The sequence below is a fragment of the Labrus mixtus genome, chromosome 8 (genome assembly GCF_963584025.1).
Source record: "Labrus mixtus chromosome 8, fLabMix1.1, whole genome shotgun sequence".
NCBI classification, from domain to species: domain Eukaryota; kingdom Metazoa; phylum Chordata; class Actinopteri; order Labriformes; family Labridae; genus Labrus; species Labrus mixtus.
The window spans coordinates 24,240,393-24,260,650 of record NC_083619.1 but is presented as its reverse complement, the minus strand read 5'-3'; the positions used below and the strand labels follow the sequence as shown (position 1 = coordinate 24,260,650).

The 20,258-nt window shown below is 40.5% G+C and overlaps 2 protein-coding genes across 7 annotated transcripts in view; one reads left to right on the top strand and one right to left on the bottom strand.

Annotated features, from left to right (window-relative positions):
- The window catches only part of LOC132979470 (rab effector MyRIP-like), a 34,254-nt gene extending 24,367 nt beyond the window's left edge, over window positions 1-9,887 (top strand). For 2 of the 6 annotated variants that reach the window (XM_061045309.1, XM_061045308.1), the window contains exons 11-21: window positions 42-257; window positions 919-1,134; window positions 2,411-2,620; window positions 3,786-3,995; window positions 4,716-4,925; window positions 5,198-5,254; window positions 5,505-5,684; window positions 6,133-6,294; window positions 6,642-6,740; window positions 6,863-6,923; window positions 8,745-9,887. In XM_061045309.1, coding sequence (XP_060901292.1) covers window positions 42-257; window positions 919-1,134; window positions 2,411-2,620; window positions 3,786-3,995; window positions 4,716-4,925; window positions 5,198-5,254; window positions 5,505-5,684; window positions 6,133-6,294; window positions 6,642-6,740; window positions 6,863-6,923; window positions 8,745-8,758 — 1,635 coding nt within the window. In that variant the 3' untranslated portion in view covers window positions 8,759-9,887. The remainder of the gene's footprint in view (window positions 1-41; window positions 258-918; window positions 1,135-2,410; window positions 2,621-3,785; window positions 3,996-4,715; window positions 4,926-5,197; window positions 5,255-5,504; window positions 5,685-6,132; window positions 6,295-6,641; window positions 6,741-6,862; window positions 6,924-8,744) is intronic. The other 4 variants (XM_061045311.1, XM_061045310.1, XM_061045313.1 and 1 more) reach the window with 4 other exon arrangements.
- Window positions 9,888-10,247: 360 nt separating this feature from the next.
- LOC132979471 (plexin domain-containing protein 2-like) lies at window positions 10,248-19,302 on the bottom strand. Its single transcript, XM_061045315.1, has 13 exons — window positions 19,053-19,302; window positions 16,938-17,164; window positions 15,547-15,690; window positions 15,313-15,382; window positions 14,891-15,013; window positions 14,641-14,759; window positions 14,462-14,561; window positions 14,272-14,367; window positions 13,918-13,999; window positions 12,782-12,842; window positions 12,454-12,679; window positions 11,094-11,251; window positions 10,248-10,698 (listed from the first exon to the last, which is right to left on the bottom strand). The coding sequence occupies exons 1-13, from the start codon at window positions 19,183-19,185 to the stop codon at window positions 10,489-10,491; spliced, it is 1,749 nt and encodes a 582-aa protein (XP_060901298.1). The 5' UTR covers window positions 19,186-19,302; the 3' UTR covers window positions 10,248-10,488.
- Window positions 19,303-20,258: the final 956 nt, after the last annotated feature.

Here is a 20,258-nt window from a genome sequence, read left to right as displayed (position 1 = left end):
TAAAAACATGGTGCTTTCATCTGTGTGTCTGTGTGTTGTAGAGCTCCTCTGCAGTGCAAAGAATAGGACTGCATGATGACAAACAGGACATAGGAGGAAAAGTCTCCACCATGCTACAGATGATGGAGGCACAGAGTGACATCGCAGAAACCAAGGAAAGGATGGAGGAAACTAAAGGAAAGAAAACGTACAAAAAAGATCAGAGCAGGAGGTCTTCTCTGGATGATGTTTTACAGACACCAGAGGAGATTCAAATGGTGAGGAAGAGTCTTCTGTTAACAACTTCTAGATGTAGTTTAAAAAGCTTAAAATCAAAGGACTGCCAAACTCTTTCACTCAGAGTCACTTACATAACTTTCAAACCATGTAATGCAACATTTTCAATTAAAAAAGCATTATTTCTTCAAATGGAAGGTTACATTTAAAGGTGATAAACTGCACAAAATCATCACAAAGTTCCACCTGTTTGTTTGTTTGTCTCTAGATTAATCTTAAGTTAGGTGGAGAAATCATCTCAAACATGGAGATAGTCATCACTCGGCTTCAGAAAGCCTCTTCAGAAACCAACTTGCTCAACCTTCTTAACAAACTTAACCAACAAGCCTTGTCTTGAACTTGATGCTGGATTTCTTTCCATGTTTCTCTCCTCTGTTTTCTTTCTTTTGTGCTACTTTTTTCTAAGAATCAAACTGCTTCATAAGAATTTATCAGCATATCAACAGTGTTTATGTTTTAGGCAAATCAAATTCAGAAAGTAAAAATGAAAGAGTAAAATGTAACATCTAGGGTATAGATTTCAAGAAAATCCATTTCTCCGTCCTCAAAGGTCCAACCAAAACTGCTTTCATCACATTCAGGTATCACAAAGAAATGAGCAAACCTCTGAAAAATCCCTGCCTGTGTGTCTGTGTGTTGTAGAGGTACTCTGCAGTGCAAAGAATAGGACTGTATGATGACAAACAGGACATAGGAGGAAAAGTCTCCACCATGCTACAGATGATGGAGGCACAGAGTGATGTCACAGAAACAAAGGAAAGGATGGAGGAAACTAAAGGAAAGAAAACGTACAGAAAAGATCAGAGCAGGAGGTCTTCTCTGGATGATGTTTTACAGACACCAGAGGAGATTCAAATGGTGAGGATGAGGAAGCTTAACATGTCTGTGAGGTTTCTTGTTCTAAATCCACTCTGATCCTGTATTTGATCATGTCTATAAACCTCTCTATTTCAGCCCTGCTCAGAACAGGCTGTTTCTGTGTCTGTACCTTTAAATATGTAAATGAGCTGTGTCTGACCACGCCCCCTCTCTGGAAGGGCTTGGGTTGCTTGGCCTTTGTTGCACCATGCCGTATTGTTTAGGATGAGAAGGCAGACTCAGGGCACGGTCACACTGGCCATCCGTACCGTGCCCAAGCACGCTTCAAGGCTAAAGTCCAGTTCGTTTGACCAGTGTGACCGCTCCGTATCGTGCTCAGGCACGGTACACTTCCTTGGCTTTGGCACACTTCGGAGAGGTGAGCTTCGGCACGGTACACTTCATGCACGAGCACGAGCACGCGGGAACACAACACTGACAGCCTTCATTATGGAGAAATCCAGAGTTTCATGTCTGTATCTGACTAACATGACACAATATAAGTCACAAAGTAGCTGTCATGCTCTCTGTGTTGTTCTCCGATGTGCGGGCGTCCGCACGGACTCGGCCGCGCGTCTATTTTATTTTTTTATTTATTTATGGCTGTGTCTGATTAAAATTACTTAAAATAAGCTGTAAAGTCAGTAAAGTAGCTGTCATGCTCTGTGTTGTTCTCTGATGTACAGACGCGGACTCGACTGCGCGTCTCTCTCTCTCTCTCTCTCTCTCTCTCTCTCTCTCTCTCTCTCTCTCTCTCTCTCTCTCTCTCTCTCTCTCTCTCTCTCGTCCGCCTGTTTGTAAACTGAGCAGGCTTCATAATAACATAAAGTGTACAAGAGGTAATCGTGCTTAGGCTCGGATAGTCCTGTGTAGTGTGACCGCGGGCCGCGCCGGCCAGCATGGGAATGGCCCAAGCAATCGTGCTTGAGTACAGCACGGTACGGATGGCCAGTGTGACCGCGCCCTCAGAGGGCAGAACAAACACCTAGCTGTGGGAGTGTCACCCACCTGGGGGAGGGGTTACTGCCCTTTGTGATGTCATAAAGGGAAAATGCTCTGTTTCAGCCTGTTTGAGCAGACATTTTCTGAAATGTGGAGCAGGCAAAAGATGGAGAGGATGGACTTCTCTCATAATTGGGGGTTTGTAGACAGACTAGGGAAACATATTTGAGTGTTAGAGAAACATGGTGAAGTGCTTTCATCACCAAGAAATTTGTGAATGACAAAGAAATGAGCGAACCTCAAAAAAAACCCTGCCTGTGTGTCTGTGTTGTAGAGGTACTCTGCTGTGCAAAGAATAGGACTGCATGATGACAAACAGGACAAAGGAGGAAAAGTCTCCACCATGCTACAGATGATGGAGGCACAGAGTGATGTCACAGAGGAAAGGATGGAGGAAACTAAAGGAAAGAAAACATGCAGAAAAGATCAGAGCAGGAGGTCTTCTCTGGATGATGTTTTACAGACACCAGAGGAGATTCAAATGGTGAGGAAGAGTCTTCTGTTTACAACTTCTAGATGTAGTTTAAAGAGGTTTAAATCGAATGTGTGCCAAACTTTTTTTTTTCACCAACAGTCAACAACATAGCTTTCAAACCAAGTAATGAATGTAATGAAGATAACATTATTTCGACAAATAGAAGGTGACATTTAATCGTGGTAAACTGCACATCTACACATTTTAAAACACTCCAGGGTTCTGCTGCTAGAGCTTCATCAGGTCTGATGTGTTTGCTTATATTTGCAAAAAACAAATAGAGTGCTTATTAAAACTCCTATGAGGAGTTTATGGGTGCAAAAAAATATCATTTTGAAGTGACATTACAACATTGTCACTTAGCCCTGATTTCTTAACAATCCAAGTAACATTTGAAGTTTACTAGCTTTCAATACATTCAAGGGTCTTGATGTTACAACCCGTCTTATTCTCAAATGATCAGCTGTAAGTTGACTTGGTCTGATATGAACAGCTGGTAGCCAACGGCAGCTACTCGAGCTGATTATGAAAAACCTACATACCAAGTTAACGATCAAGCCTTGTCTATACGTATTATGAAGCTCCTTGTTGGGACTTAAAGGTCACATATTCTCCTCCTTTTCAAGTTTAAACTAAATATCAGAGCTCCCAAAATCATGTGTGTGAAGTTTCTTGTTCTAAATCCACTCTGATCCTGTATTTGATCATGTCTATAAACCTCTCTATTTCAGCCCTGCTCAGAACAGGCTGTTTCTGTGTCTGTACCTTTAAATATGTAAATGAGCTGTGTCTGACCACGCCCCCTCTCTGGAAGGGCTTTGGTTGCTTGGGCTTTCTTGCACCGTGCCGTATTGTTTAGGATGAGAAGGCAGACTCAGAGGGCAGAACAAACACCTAGCTGTGGGAGTGTCACCCACCTGGGGGAGGGGTTACTGCCCTTTGTGATGTCATGAAGGGAAAATCGCCACATGGACTGTTAGAGCACACGTTTTCTGAAAAGTGGAGCAGGGAAAAGACGGAGAGGATGGACTTTTCTCATAATTGGGGGGGTTTGTAGACAGAATAGGGACACATGTTAGAGTAAGAAAACATGATTTAGTGCTTTCATCACCAAGAAATTTGTGAATTACAAAGAAATAAGCGAAATCCCTGCCTGTGTGTCTGTGTGTTGTAGAGGTACTCTGCAGTGCAAAGAATAGGACTGCATGATGACAAACAGGACATAGGAGGAAAAGTCTCCACCATGCTACAGATGATGGAGGCACAGAGTGATGTCACAGAGGAAAGGATGGAGGAAACTAAAGGAAAGAAAACGTACAGAAAAGATCAGAGCAGGAGGTCTTCTCTGGATGATGTTTTACAGACACCAGAGGAGATTCAAATGGTGAGGAAGAGTCTTCTGTTTACAACTTCTAGTAAAGAAGTATGCCAAAATCTTTCACTAACATAGCTTAAAAACAAAGTGAAGCAACATTTGTAATGAAAATAGCATTATTGCAATAAATGAAAGGTTAAATTAAATGGTGATAAACACATTTTGAAACACTCAAGGGTTTTGCAGCTAGAGCTTCATCAGGTCAGCTTATATCTGCAAAAACAAATAGAGTGCTTATTAAAGCTCCTATGAGGAGTTCTTGATTTATGAAACAGACATAAATGATTTTGGTGCTTCTTCATGTCCTACAAAAGCAAACAAGACCATCAGTGAGAAGATTGGCTATTTCTGTATTATTTTTTTAATGCCGTAAACTACTGCTGCTGGGTAGGTGTCAGTCAAATTAATTAATTACAAACTGCAGAAACAGATGTTTTTTACACTTAGGCCCTGTGTCCAGCTAGCTTGTTTTATTCTCAAATGATCAACTGTCAGTTAACGTGGTCTGATATGAACAGCCGGTAGCCAAACGCAGCTATCGTGGGCTAATTATGAAAAACATAGCATGGTCTGTTTAATGAAGCTCCATGTTGGGAGTCAGATTATTCTTTTCCATCGTTTTTATTTGTGATTCAGAAACATATTATTCTGAACTTACACACATTCAGGTATTACAAAGAACTGAGCGAGCCTCAGACAAAACCGTGCCTGTGTGTCTGTGTGTTGTAGAGGTACTCTGCTGTGCAAAGAATAGGACTGCATGATGACAAGCAGGACAAAGGAGGAAAAGTCTCCACCATGCTTCAGATGATGGAGGCACAGAGTGATGTCACAGAGGAAAGGATGGAGGAAACTAAAGGAAAGAAAATGTGCAAAAAAGATCAGAGCAGGAGGTCTTCTCTGGATGATGTTCTACAGACACCAGAGGAGATTCAAATGGTGAGGAAGCTTAAGTTTTCTTAACTGCTAGCTGGTTGTCGGGAGTTAAAATGAATTATTTATGCTGTAGAAAAAAATCTATTTAACCTTACCCATCATCATCCCGGGATCAGTCCATTGAATGAGCCGCTGGTTTCACCAACTCTCTTTTTAAACTTTTCTTTGCATTTCAACCAAACTCTTAACAACTCTCCTTGATGCTGGATTTCTTTTCTTGTTTCTGTTACTCTGCTTTTCTTCTCTTCCTCTGTGCTTTTCTCCGTGTACGGTAGGATAGTGACATGGACATATACAAAACTCTAGAGTTCATATCGACTCTGCTGGAGCAGGTGAGAGCTTAGTTTAGAGGAAATGTCTTAATTTAATTTATTCTTGCTTCGGTCATTGCCTTGATATTATTGTTATTTAAGACATTATTGTTATGATGTTGTAATTTATACATGTGTTGAGGTTACACTAATATGTATTGAAGAAGGCTCAATAGATGAATAAGCTAATCAAGACAGCTGGATCTGTTCTTGACATTTTCCCAGATTCACTTCTTTCTAAAACTCCTGCCTGTCTGACTGTGTCTTGCAGAGGTACTCTGCAGTGCAGTTGCGGAACATCACCACCGAGGTCCTGAAGGTGCTAAACACCACTGAAGACCTGCTGCATGGGGTGAAGGGAGGAGACAAGCTCAGGTCCTCTACCCCCTCACTGCCCCCCAACACTGACCCCAGAAAACTGGACCAGCAGTTCTCCAAACTGGAGGAGAACGTAAGTCCAGCTCCATTTCATTTTTTATTATTTTTTATTTAACCTTTATTCATCCAGAAAAAGTCTCATTGAGATTAAAAACCTCTTTTTCAAGGGAGTCCTGGCCAAGAGGCAGCAAAAGTTACACAGTTACACTCACAACATACAGACAGCAATTAATATTATAAAAAACAGTTAGAAGTAAAGGAGGTCGACTCAAGTGCTCTCAGCCTGGATTTAAAAGCATTCAAAGAAATCAGTTCAGTTATTTTCCAGTCTTTTTGCAGCATGTTCCATGTAGAAGGATGTAGAGGAGTAAAGGAGCAGAGCAGACGAAAGCCCTTTTTCCCAGTTCTGTGCGGGCAAATGGAACAGACGGCAACAACTGATCATTTGAACGCAAACCGTAAGAATCAACACTTCTAGTCAAGGTTCTACATTTTGAAATGAACCCTGTGTTGGACTGCAGGTGTACGTGGCAGCGGGCTCAGTTTACAGTCTGGAGGCAGAGCTCGGTGACCTGGAGGAGTGCGCCAGGAGCATCAGTGGATCTACGTCAGACATGGAGCTCTCCTTCCTGGAGGAGCAGGTGGCCTCAGCAGCTGCCAAAGTTCAACAGTCTGATCTGCAGGTGAGCTGAAGAGCTGAATCATTTTTTTGTGCTGCTTGTGGAAACAGCTCGCCTAAAGCCACGTGTGTGAGCTTTGATTTGTACATAAAAATACAGGATGCAGTTTGCTGGAAAGACATGATTTAAATCTCTACTCTGATGGATACTTTGGTTTAATTTCTCACTCTGGTTTCTGCTGTGATTTGACCCTGATGGTGTATCTGTAAAAAAGAACATCTAAGTATTAATTCAATCTGGAATCTGCACAGGAGGCATGCAAGGCAAAAGCCAACAAATGAATAGATCCTTAAAAAAAACTATAAAATCACATCTGAAACAATGATTCTGTTTGTGTTGTTGTTCTCTAGATTTGTGACATCTCAGCCAGAATTGCGGCTTTGAAGAATGCAGGGCTCAATGTGGACACACAGTCCCGCCCCACAAAGGCCAGGACGATCCCAGTGATGGTACTGTACCTGTATACCTTACACACATCTTATCATTAGAGTGCATCAACATGATGTCAAGAGCTTGTTAATGTATAAAAGTATAAAAGTAAACCCTCATGTTTCACCTGCATCTTCTGCAGCCTGTCACCCTGGACTCATCCAGACAGTTTAGGAGGAGATTACCTGCACCACCTGTGAAGGGTAAGAATCAGCTACCACACACTGACTGTATACAGCGGGTATTTTAATGATACACTGTTTTTATACTTAAAGGAAATCCAGTTATAGCAATTAAATATCACATATAGAGAGTAAAAAATGAGGGTCTTCTTTGGGCGTTACTACCATCCAAATAAATTTAAATGGAATAAGCATGCTGCTTCAGTCCCTGTCAGAATGCATTGTTGATCATCATCTCTCACATATGTGACATGTGACTGTATAAAAAGATGGACAACATGACAGCTCCCCAAAAAGTGAAGCTAAAACATTTGGAGCTCCCCCTACAGGCTATTTGCAGTGTCAGTCATAAGCTCTGCCTCCTCCATGTTAACAGATGGGTCAAACTATGAAATCAAAATACTCATTAAAGAGCCCATATTATGTCCTTTTTGGGGTTCATATATTTAATCTATGTTCCTACTTTTGTACGTTCACAATAGCTAAAGTCCGAAAAAAGTGTCTGTTTTCATGTACTGCTCCTCCTTGCTCCCTCTCCGCTCTGAGTCCGTCAGCTACGCTCTGTTGAGCCCACACTGTTAGACCCCACGTGGGCCAAGTCTGCTCTGATTGGTCTGCCGATCCGCTCTGTCGTTATTGGTCAGTTGCTCAGCACGCTTCTCGGAAATTTCAACATGAGCTGCAGGGCTTGCCACAACGAGCCAATGGGCTTAGATCAGTGATCTCACACTGACAATGACGTCGGACTGACAAATTTTTATGGAGGGGGGCTAGAACCGAGCGTTACATGCAGCTAATGCTACAGCTAACAGGAGGACGTAGGAGAAGCTGCGTTTCTGCGGACTTTGAATTTTTGCACACAGATGTGCCTAAACATCCACAGGACACTTGGAAAACACACTAAAGAGCATATAAAACCAGAAAAAGCATAAAATGGACCTTTAATAACGTTTTATTTTAATTTAGCTGTTATCGTGCTTATTTATGTCAAAGAGTTTATTTTTTCTGAGAAGTTAAGTTTTAATTTGTCATTTGATGCTATAATAAGGTTTAAAATGACTTGATTGACAGTTCTAATAACAAAGGCTCCTGCAGCACTGTTTGCCCCGGATAAGCAGAGTAGAAGAGGAACTGTGAGAGGGAATGTGAGAAACACTAACTCCTTATTTCCACATACTCAATGTGTGCCGTGGTCCGTCAGCGCCACGGTTTTGCTTCGTCAGACAGCGCGCGCCCTGCCCCACTGGGTCCATTTCGCGGCTTATTTGAAAATGGAGCAGAACGTAGTGGCACTTCTGGCACGCTCCGGAGACGCTCTGCGCCGCTCGCTGTGAATACACAATCATTGACTAGAGTGTCAGCGAACGGTGTCGGCATGCTAGGAGTATGAGGATATTGGGAGTCACACCAGAGTCGTATACCGACACAATAATCTGTCCTGTTGTGGACTTTGCTGACCTTTTGGGATTTTTGCCGTTTTATCAGTAAGTGTAGTCTGTACGTTTTGTGAAGTGTAAGGGGCTGGACGTCAAGATGGTGGCAGTGTCTAATATCCAACTCTGGCTCTGAATGATGTCAGTAGATCACAGGCGATACTTTGGCTTCACATCACAACAGTGGGAGGGCGAGATGTATCCTCTGTCTTTATATACAGTCAGTGGTCCTTAAACAGGACCCTCATGTGAAGGTTATGTCAAGTGCTTTCTCAACGCAAAACTATATCCTCATCATGTCCTCACACTGATTGATTTGGTTTTTCTGAATGTTTGTCTTCACATTCTGCTGACATGAATGCAGTACAAAGTTCTCTTTGACTGATGTTTGACTCTCGTCTCTCACAAGATAAAGAAACCTAAACCATGGACCACGCGTCGTCAAAGAACCTCCACCACAGCAGTGCCTTGACTGTCTCGCCCTGCAGACTACAGGCCAGTCTTAAGTGATCCATTTAGAAACCTCTTGCCTTAATACAATGTCAAACTGAACATGCCTACAATAACACAGGGCACTACTACTTTGTGTTTGTGGATTCTGTTTAGATGTCCTCTGTGTCACTCTCACGGTGCAGGAAACTTGATTTTTCGGTCATTGAATTAAATGTTTTGTAGATATAATCAGATTGATTAGCAAACCGTTCTTAAATTTATCCTCACTGATCAAATAAAAGGATAATAAACCTTACGATCCTCAAATGTAAGAACAAGAAAATCAGTACGCAGAGTTTAAAGGCTTTATATGTGATTTTTCACACTTAAATATAATAGAAATCAAGTATATCCTCTGAAAATAACTCTGTGAGTCATGACTGTCTACAATAGGTGTAACACCCGAGTCCCACTGTCTGTGATGTTTTCAGAGTTTTCAGAGTCCTATCTTCAGTTTGTTTACATCGCCCGGACGGCCGGCTGACTCCTCCCCTCGTGTATAAAAGTTGTTTAATTGAGGGACTAGAGAAAAGAAGAATAACATACTGTACTCACTGCTTAACTGTGTTTCTAGATCACGCTCATTTCAGGTAAATTTACATGCAGTGTGAAGATACGAGCAGAATAAAGAGCGCTAGCATTAGCATGCTAACACAACAATGCACCGCGAGTTGTTTTGGTTTCATGCTGGTGCTCAAGGGCGACATCTGCTGGATCAAAAAAATCGCATAAAAAGCCTTTAACACCTTGAGATAAATTGTTACATTATACAGCTTGTGTACAATTAATCTTGTTAAATGCTTTAATTATAATATTTTTATAGACCTCTTTTTAACGACTGTAGTAATCCAATGAACTTGCTGATGAATAATATCATATCAATGGTTATTAGTGAGTGTAAGAGTAATTATCAGCAGCACAGCTTCTGAATAACACCCACAGTAGACCTGTTTGTACTGTTATATGATAAATATACACATGACATATATGTGGGAACAATTAAATATGTTAGAAGATTTGAACTGTCTCATGTCTAAAATAAATAGACCTGTGTTTTCAATGGCTGTGGATGTTTGTGATGTCTGTACAGGTATCATCAGTTAACACGTTTTCTGCCTTTGTCGTCGTTAAATTCAGAAAGTAAAGACGTACATTCTGCATAAAATCTGTTTTTCTCTGAGATGAGCAGCAGTGGAAACACTGCACGCCCTGTTTGCATCCCGGATGAAGGTGGGTGTGATGGTGAGGTATTTAGTCCGTATTTTTCAGATGAGGAAGTGACACCTGACTATGACATTCCTACTTGTGAAGAAGTGTGGGAACAACACATAAAGGGCTGGAAAATAACAGACTTCTTCACAAACATGCAGCAACATCCCGTCTTGCTCCGCAGATAAACTCGAAAAAAAAAAACACCTGATCTGAGCGTAGGTGAAACATCTTTAAAACAGTCCAATGGCTCACCTCAAAACTGTAAACATGAAGCCAAACTGTAAATAAAATATGTAGTTATAATCTCCTCGTGGGTCTGGTGTTTTCCCCTCTGAATGCTCAGCTTCTGTCCTTGAAATGAACCTGAACAACAAGAAGTCAAGGAGGGAATGCGTTGTCCCAAAGAGAACCAGCTCCGTCCCAAAGCTTTGTGGGAAAAGTAGTTTTGGTCAGGATCTCTCTGATATCAGAAAGCGCTCCCTCTGATCAGGAACTATGAATCCTTCTTTCTGTTCACTCTCTCTTCTGTCCGACATGACAAAAGACTGTTTGGGGTCGATGACCACCGCGCTGTCTTTGTCCGGAGACTCAACCTCGGAGTATGAAGGGTGACCTGAGCCCCGCCTGAACTTCAGGATTGGCCAGCGGGTGGGCCGCCGCTAAAGGGGGGGATGAACAAAAGATAATGAACACACAGGTGGATTTGTTAGATACAAATCTCCACTTAAATATGTAGTTATTTACTATTGAAACAAAGAATAACATTTGTCTTTGTGCTCTGCTGAATTGCACCACTGGGGATGGATACATATCAACAAATTCATTTAAGCCTTTTAAATGTTTATTTAGAACAACTCCACCTCTTTGCCTGCTTTTCGAATAGCCTGAAGTTAGTTGGAGTCACCATTTTCAAAATGACGACCACCATAGTTTGGCTTCATAACGCCTCTTCAGAAACCAACGGGTGACGTCACTGACACCACAGCCATGTCTTATACAGTCCAACAACAAAACGTTGGTAAGAACTGAGGTGCACGGCACGAGTGTCACTGACCTCCATGAAGAAGAGACTTGCGCTGGATGTCGGGTTGTTGTACATGTAAACAGATGTGAGGACAGCTGCTGCGATGATGACCATCGCCATGACGATGCCCGCAAGTAGACCCATCTGCAGACGTTCATCGCTCTCTCCTATGCTCTCTCGGGCTCCTTCTGTACAGAGGTGATGTTGGTACACTCAGTGATGTCATACAGTCACAAAGTCACAATGGTTGATTTTAAATAGCTCACTCTGTAATCCCACAAAAACATGGAGGCTTGAGTTTCACATCAGATGTAAATCCATTTGACAGAGAAGTGTGTTTAGACAAGAAATTGACATGGCAACTACTGACAGTATGAGTTATACTAATATAAAAATATGATTGACAGGCCCGCCTCAGCTCAATCTGTTTCTAGAATTGAAGTCAGGTACAGATAGCATGTTCAGATCGCCATCATTCGGCTTCATCATCTGTCTTCAGTAGGGTGAGGGTTCAATGGGTGACATCACTAAGTTCAAGTTTTAACCATCAGACAGTCTCTGATCTTACATTAATGACCTGAACAAACTATCAAAACACCTGAAGACGTTGTTAATCCACAAACAACTTTACAAATGTGGACTCATTAACCCCTAAAGGATGAAACTACTACAGTAACTTACAAATAAACATGCAGTTTTTTACATCATGTCCTTTGTTTTGTTCAGTTTTTTACCCCAAACTTTATTCCACACTGCGTCAATAAATAAAAAATGTGTTACCTTTCAGTGAGTCTGGACAAGCACCTCATTCAATTCACCCAGTTAGAAATGATTTCTGTGCAAGTCCTACAGGAAAGTCTGCACAAATGCTTTCACAGTAGGTCAGCCACACGCACTCACACATCTGCCCGTAACGCAACTCAAAGTCTTTAGGTGTAAAGTTTGGGATTCAGCCATTCTCAAACTTTGAAGAGCTTTATGTTTTTAACAAACTCTAGTGGCTATGATAAGTACCAGGGTTGGAAACAAAGCTTTTTGCTTTTTGGACAGTTCAGCTGGTTAACAAAAGCGCTAACAGCCCTCCCATATTTTGACCAACCAGAGTGATGCACATACGTTGAGTCATCCCTCAGCAGCTGAGGACAGTATGCAGTATTTAACATGGCGCTGTATACACTCAGCTATGAGCTCACAGAGGGCTGGGAAATAGCTGACCATTTGACCCCGACTCTGTCAGACTTTACACAACAAACAGGCGAGGAGCCGATTTAACAACAGCACGCATCGATTCATGAGACGTACTGACGACCTGCTCAAGATCACGCTGATGTTTGAGATGAATACACATTGAGGTTCCAACAGAAGATTTGAAAGGATTTTGTCGGGTTACCTTCTGCCGGGTTGCTGGTAGGAGTCTGAGGAGAGGATTCGATTCTGCTCATACGTCCGTGTGATGGGGGGTTGGGGGCGCTGGGAGCCTTGCTGTGGGGGGTCGAGGTCACGCTGGAGGTCCTCCGCTGCATTGTGGTGGTTGTAGCCGGAGTGGTCGAATGAGTGAGGTGAGGAGATGTAGCGTTTGTGAGGTTTGTCGGTCGGAAACACTGGGGGTCTTTTCTCTGGAGAGACAAACGTCAGTAAACACTTCTGTGCAGACAGACTCAAAGAGGAGAAGAGTTCTAACGTTTTTTTTTTTTTATAAAGCCAGAAAGAAAGAGAACCTCCTCAGGGCAGCCGAGGTCGACCCAGTCCTGACGGAAACGATCAAAGCCGCTGGAGCACCTGAGAAAGAAAGTAAAGAAGATGAATACATGGAAATAAACACAGCTGGCATTAAAGGAGGACTTCACAAACATGTAAGATACTCCGGAAGCACATTCATACCAAAGAGCAAAACATGATGAAAACTTTGACATTGATTAAAACAAATTACACTCATGATGTGTCAAAAAGCTGAAATAGTGAGATTAAAAGTATTCTCATAAAACATTGTATTATGAGATTTAAAAAAAGTAAAGCTTAAAAATCAAAAACATGAGAGGAAAAGTCACAATTATGAGAAAAGTGTCAAATGTCTACATAAAAAGTAAACGTACAAAAAGTAAGAAACTATGGGATAAACAGGAATAAATATGTCTTAATACATCAACAGTCTGTGGCACACTGATAATAATTTAACTTTTTATTGTGAGCGAACAAAAATCTTTAAAGTATCTTTACAATAAAAAAATCTTTAAAGTATCTTTACAATAAAAAAATCTTTAAAGTATCTTTACAATAAAAAAATCTTTAAAGTATCTTTACAATAAAAAGTAGTAAGTTATTTTCAGTGAGCCACAGACTTTTGATTTATTTTCGTGGTATGATCCTGCAATGTTGTGCAGCTGAGAACGTGTTGAAACTGTGCACGGGGTATGTGTGCGCTATTTAGATGCCTTAATATTTGTTTATGACATGGACGGCCTTAATTATGAATTGAAAAATTCAGATTTAAAAGTCAGAATCATTAGACGACTGATAAACTGTATTTTTGATTAAAAAAACAAACTATAATGTGTTCATAACCTGCATTACTTGTTGATAACGTTCATATTGAGATAAAAGCCCAAATTAAAACGTCAAAATTTAAGATAAGACTCATAATTATGAGATGAAAAATTATTGTTCTAGATAGATTTACATTTTGTGACAGAAAGTCGAAACTATTAGGTACAAAGCAGACATGACAACAGCAACAATTAAATGATCAAAGTGATGAAATCAGTTTCAGATCAAATATTCCTGTGATTAACAAAAAGTAGAGAAAGTGAAAGCTTTGCCCGTGGTGTTAAGTTCACCCAACGCCTCCCAGTTTTACCTTTCTAGCCGACTGCACCAGCTGCAGTTGAAGCCGATGTGAGAGGTGACACATGCACCACATGTGGAGAACTGCAGACATGCTGGGAACAAAGAAACCCGTGAAGAAGAGTGAGGAGGAGGAGAAAGCTTTGACCTCTGTACATTTGACCTGAATGTATTTCTACAGGCCGTCCCACAGCAGTGACGCTTTTATGGAACTACTGACACATTTTCATCATCAGATGTCGTTCACTACTTATCTCTTGACGATTGATCCATCCTTACAGAACACAAGTGGAAATCTTTCTACAAATCTATGTCTTGCCATCTTTATAGCACTTCTCTTCTTACTCTTAAATATTGATTCACTTACTGGGGAGAGGGAAAATCTCCACAGCTGTGGAGTTGGAGATTTTGGACTTTAGGATGTTGACTTTGTGATACTCAAAGATGGTTTTCCTCCGAACATCTGCAGCATGTAAGACAGGATATTAATTAATTAGAAGTTAAATTAGTAACTTAAAAATCTTCCACAAAGTCTTAAAGCTCCATGTCTCACTCACTGGGGATCTGCTCTATCTCATGAAGCACCACAAAAGCATCCGACAAACCCACTTTGACAGGATGATTCTCGCTGCTGATCTCACTGATGTCTACAGGAATCTGGGAAGAGGAGAAAAAAAAAAGCTGCATCATGTCACAATTTTTAACAGAAGAACAAGAAGTCGAGAAGAATTGTCACCTCTTTGTATGCAAAGACGATGCGTCCGTCGCTGTGCAGAACAGCCTGGAAGGTGAACGATCCCAGACTGATGTTGTCCTGGACGTGAATCTTGTTCCACTGAACCACCAATGCAGTCCCTACACAGTAAACAAAAAAAACACATCACATGCACACATTAAGTGTAAATATTCTACAGCTGATTCACAAACAAAATGTCATAAAAGAAACATACTGAGGTCATGCAAATGTCTTCCTCTGACTCTCTTACCATTGTCAAAGTAGACCACTGAGCAGTTTTTGGACAGACTGGGGTCAAAGTTGGCCATCAGAGGGGCGATGTACTGCGTCGCTGTGAGCAGTGTGTGGATTATATCTCCGGTATAAATAAAACCTGTGAGATTAAAAAAACATGTAGAGGCTGCTATTAGTAATTTATATGCTGAGCAGTGAGATGACAACAATGTGATTTTCACCCGTGCATTCTACTCCCTCCTTTACGGATTCATAGACTGTATAAAAAGATGGACGGCATAGCTCCCAAAAACTGAGGCCAAAACATTTGGAGCGCCCCCCTGCTGACTGTCTGCAGTATATGTCACAAGCTCCGCCTCCTAAATGTTTGGCCTTCACTTCTGGGGCTCCGTCATGTCATCTATCGTTTTATTTACAATCTGTGATTCCTCCTCTCACCTCCGGTTGCCACGGTGATTTCTTTCAGCATATGGCCGTAGAAAGGGAAGTCAAAGGAAAGATTCACTCTCTGGAAAGGAAAAGTACAATTTTAATTGTATGACAAAGATTTTCAACAAACACTGTCAAGTGAATACAAAACATTAAAAATAGATTCCTCTTTCCCCTTCTTCTAACTGGAGGTATTTCATTTTCATAAAACATTCAGTATCCCCCCAAACAATGGTTTGATACCTCGGCTTGTCTGTGGGTGCTGGAAAGGGTGCCAAAGACCTTCCACTCCTCCTCTTTCATCTGATCCACGTTCACCCACAGCTCTTTACTGGCCGCCTCACCTGAGACGTAGATTTTAGATGTGTAGTAGGCGTGATCGATGTCCTGTCCAAAGATTTAAGGGATGGATTTACTTTGAATACACATTTTACAAATTAACACAAAGAGGTGTTTAATATTAAATGTTAGGAACCTGTTAACATAAGGAAGAACATGCATCACTCACTCAATCACTTTACAGTCAGTAAACAAGACAATCAACAAAAAAATAAAATAATAATAAAAAACTCTCTTAATATATTTTATATTTAATTCACTAAAATGTTTTAAATTCTACTACAATATTATTAGATGGTCCAAATGTCATTACTGTTACTCATATGGATTGTATTAATAGATGGACGACATGGCAGCTCCCCAAAAGTGAAGTCAAAACATTTGGAGCTCCCCCTCCTGACTGGCTGCAGTACGCAGTATGTCATAAGCTCCGCCTCCTCCATGTAAACAGATGGGACCGGGGTCAAACAATAAAATCAAAATACACAACAAATAAATTCTTGTTAAACGTGGTTTCTGTCTCTAAAAGTAATTCTTGTCGTGCTGATTAATGTCCTAAGTGTTTTGAGGAGTTTAGTTTTCCCATGCTGTAAATAAAAGCAGCTCCTGCGGCGCTCTGTGATCTGGACGAGCAGATGAGAGGAGGACCAATGACAGGAATTTAGCAAAGACTGACAAAAGAGCCATTTACATTATCATGAATTAGGGATGAACGCTATAATGTTTTAACAACGCTATTGACATGTGTTCATGTGCAAAAGTCAAAAGTGAATGTTTCATTGAAATTTGAATTGATGGACAGAAAAAGACATTTCATTTATCTGTCACTATAATTTCTAATTTTGTTTGTATAAATGGTGATACATATGGCAGAAGATTTTTTTTTTCTCGCAATCTCAGTTGTTTCCAAATGATTCTGCCCTTCTGTGAATCCTTTCTGCTGTGGACTCTGACTACCTGAAGGATCTTCACTCGTTATTCAGTACGTTAAATTTATTTTTTGATTAAAAGAAGGAATGGTCAGCACGTAAAAACCGTGGCAGTCTACTTTGCAACTCCAGTTCTAAATGACGTCACCAGCGCGATATGTCAGCCCATGTGGTAGAGGTGTTTTGGCCTCCCTTTTGGAAGTGGAGATGTGTTGTCCATTTTTATATACCACATTGGGACTGTTTTACCAAAAGTCCTCAAGATTTCATCCTATTTGAAGACTAACTACACATGTTTTTAAAGTGAGGTCCCTATGATGATATGTTTAGTTAGGACCTTCAGTCGTCTTCTTAACGAATCCTTACCACAATCTGTGTAGAGTTGTCGTGTCTCTCCTCCATCAGCAGGTCTGGATCGGACTCATCTGGTTTGTGCTGGTCTCTGTAGAGGCCCTTCTTATCTGTGGCCCAGCCAGGAGACCCAGACCTGGGTCTGGACGCCCACCTCCTGTCGCTGGTCTGGTTGTTCTCTGTGGCCACATAAGACCTTCTCTCTGGAGGAGCCAGGCTCTGTGAGTCAGGAAGGTAGAGTCCTGAGGAATCAGAGAGACCGAGTGTGTGAATAAAAGAGGTTTTCATCACTCACTTTTTCAGTTTGAGACGATAAAGAGCCGGACACCTGCATGAAATAAAAGTAGTGAAATTATCATAGAAAGTTGAGTCTTATCTAAACCTTTTAAAATATAAAATATATAATAAAATAGGTAACAAAACACCAACACACATCTCATCCAGCAGCACGGCTAGATGTCTTCACGTCTTTTTTTCTACTACTTAAGACACATTTATATTTTTTACTTACCCTCTAAGACCAAAAGAAGCAGACGATTCTTACATTTTAAACCTGGAACTGTCGCATTTATTAAAATTATGATTATCCTAATATTTGCTGATTTATAGTTCTTCCCAAATATTCCACCCCACTGACGTTTAATTTGATTTTTTGTAGTTATAAAGTCATAAAAAAACAAAACATTTTGGTTAAAGTCTGTATAAAATGATGCATTTGACTTTAAGAACATTTCCAATACATAAAATAATTCTGCCTAAAAAATCATTAAGGTTGAATATTTCAGCCAGTATGAACATTTAATAGCTTTAATAAATAACTTTTAAAAAATGGCACGTAGTATAAATTCTAATTGTGCAATATTAGGATCACATCAGACATCTAAATTTAATTTTTTTTTTTTTTTTTAAATCAAACCTCCAAACTCTTGCATGCATCAAGACACATAAACAATTTCCCAGAGTGCACCATGTGGCCAACATGCGTGCTCACCCCGTCATCCTGCGCTTCCTGTGACAACAGTGAGCCTAACTTTCCTCTTCACAGCGGAGGGTGAAAGCATGCTTCACATTTTTCACACCAGCAGCTCAAGCACCCCGGCATGTGAGGCCGGGCAGCAGTGGGTGTTGTGTTTATATTTCAGTCACATGGCAGCTCTGTTAAGCGCTCCACCTGTGAGGCAGTGTGACGTGGGCAGTGTGACGTGGGCAGTGTCTACATCATCTGAGGTTGATGTGCAGGTGTCAACACAACAGAGAAGTGTTGTTGGTAAAAAATGAGTAGGGGGCGGTTGAGGGCTGACAAACCAAAGAAGTGGCCTCAAATGTGCAAATTTTGCAATGACAGTAGGAAACCTCCCTAAGTGGCCCCCCCCATCTGACAGCACTAAATCGTATTGGCCTGCTAACCGTTGCATGCATTATTGCTGTGTAATCCAAAATTTGTCAAAGGAAGTCAACAAAGAAAAATGAAGAGGAATGATCCGTCGAGTGGAGAGCGCTGGTTGAAGGGTGTCCACATTGATTTTCACCTGGGGCCCTGACCGCCTCTAGAATCGCCACTGAAGTTGAACTTAGTCTTTGTTTTTTTATTTCCTGCAAAAATACGCTGTTAAGATTTGTTTATTTCGATTGTGATGAAAACTGTGATTTATTACACCTACTTCAGAGTCAGAGTGATCATATACTGTTCAATATTTAAATCAATTTCTGTTGAAGCTTTGCAAACTGTTTTTTACTTTAAATAATATTATTCGGAAAGTCTGTTTAAAAAATCATTACTACAGAAAAAATTATATGTTTTTCAAATAATAATATGCATAATTAAAAAACGCAGACAATTTACAAACACTTTTAGTAGGCTTATATTAATGTGTTATATTAAAATGTAAGTTTTTTTGTCCCAATACATGTGGATAAGATAGGAGGTTGGTTACTGTATTGAAACATAACACTGAAGCATTAAAGTAATTCAAGTGATCAAATAAAAACAGTAAACATATTTATAAGATTATATGTAGCATTTACAATATAAACTGTGCAAATGTAGTGAGTAATTCAGTTTTGCTAAATAATATCTGACCCACTTAAGTCAGGGTCCTAAAAGAAGAAAAAGGTGTTTAGATGACTTACCATAGACTGACTTCTGCTTCGTGAAGCTCAGGTGAAACTGGAAAACAATAAGCAGTCCTGTGATCAGGTTAAATGTCTTGGTCAGAGTGATCGCCATCCTTCCTCTTAGTTCATGGGACATCTTCAACCTCATCAGGAGAACATTTCTTTTGCAGAGTCAGACAGCGAGCTGCAGTCCCTACTTTCATCAGTACTGTACGAGTCGTCCTCTGAGCTGGACTAGTTCACACTGACCTCTATGAGCAGCGGACTGTGGTGACTCTGAAGAGCAGGGACCGTCCTCGCTTTTACATGGTGAAGTGAGCCGCCCCTAAATTTGAAGTGCCCACGTATTCTGATCTTTACGGTAAATGCTCCGGACTGCAGAGCGAGCAGGAGTAACAGACAGAGAGAGCGAGTCCGTCATTAATCTCCTTTTCCAGTCTTACCATAAAACTGACTATGAGATACACGTGTATGAAACGGGAGCAAACAAAATACTGTTCAGGGAATAGCTCCGGAGGTCGCTGAAATTAGTTTGAGAATAATACTGAGAGTCTGCGATAACTTCCGTTTTTCAAAATAAGGTGTCCACAATAAAAAAAAAAACAGTTTTCCTGGGAAAAAAATAAAAACAAAATATGTTCTTCCATAAGTACACAATGATTCTGATATGGTTGGACTAAATACTTCTTAGACTACATGCACAGGTACTATGAAGTACTTTTACTGTGTATTTTTTGAGTAATCCACTGTCAAAGTTCATTACAAATCACTATAATGAGTCTTTTTTTATGAATTTGATGTCTTGTAAAAAACAATTCTTCCATGAGTACACAATGATTCTGATATGACTATACCTAATACTTCTTAGACTACATGCACGGGTACTATGGAGTACTTTTACTGTGTACTTTTTGAGAAATCCACCATCAAAGTCCCTTATATGTCATGTTACAGAGTCTTTTTTTTCTGACTTTGATGTCTGGTTAAAACATTTTCTTCCGTAAGTACACCATGATTCTGATATGGTTGGACTTAGTACTTCTTAGACTACATGCACAGGTACTATGAAGTACTTTTACTGTGTACTTTTTGAGAAATCCACTGTCAAAGTTCATTATAAATCACTATAATAAGTCTTTATTCTGACTTTGATGTCTTGTAAAAACAAATTCTTCCATAAGTACACCATGATTATGATATGACTATACTTAGTACTTCTTA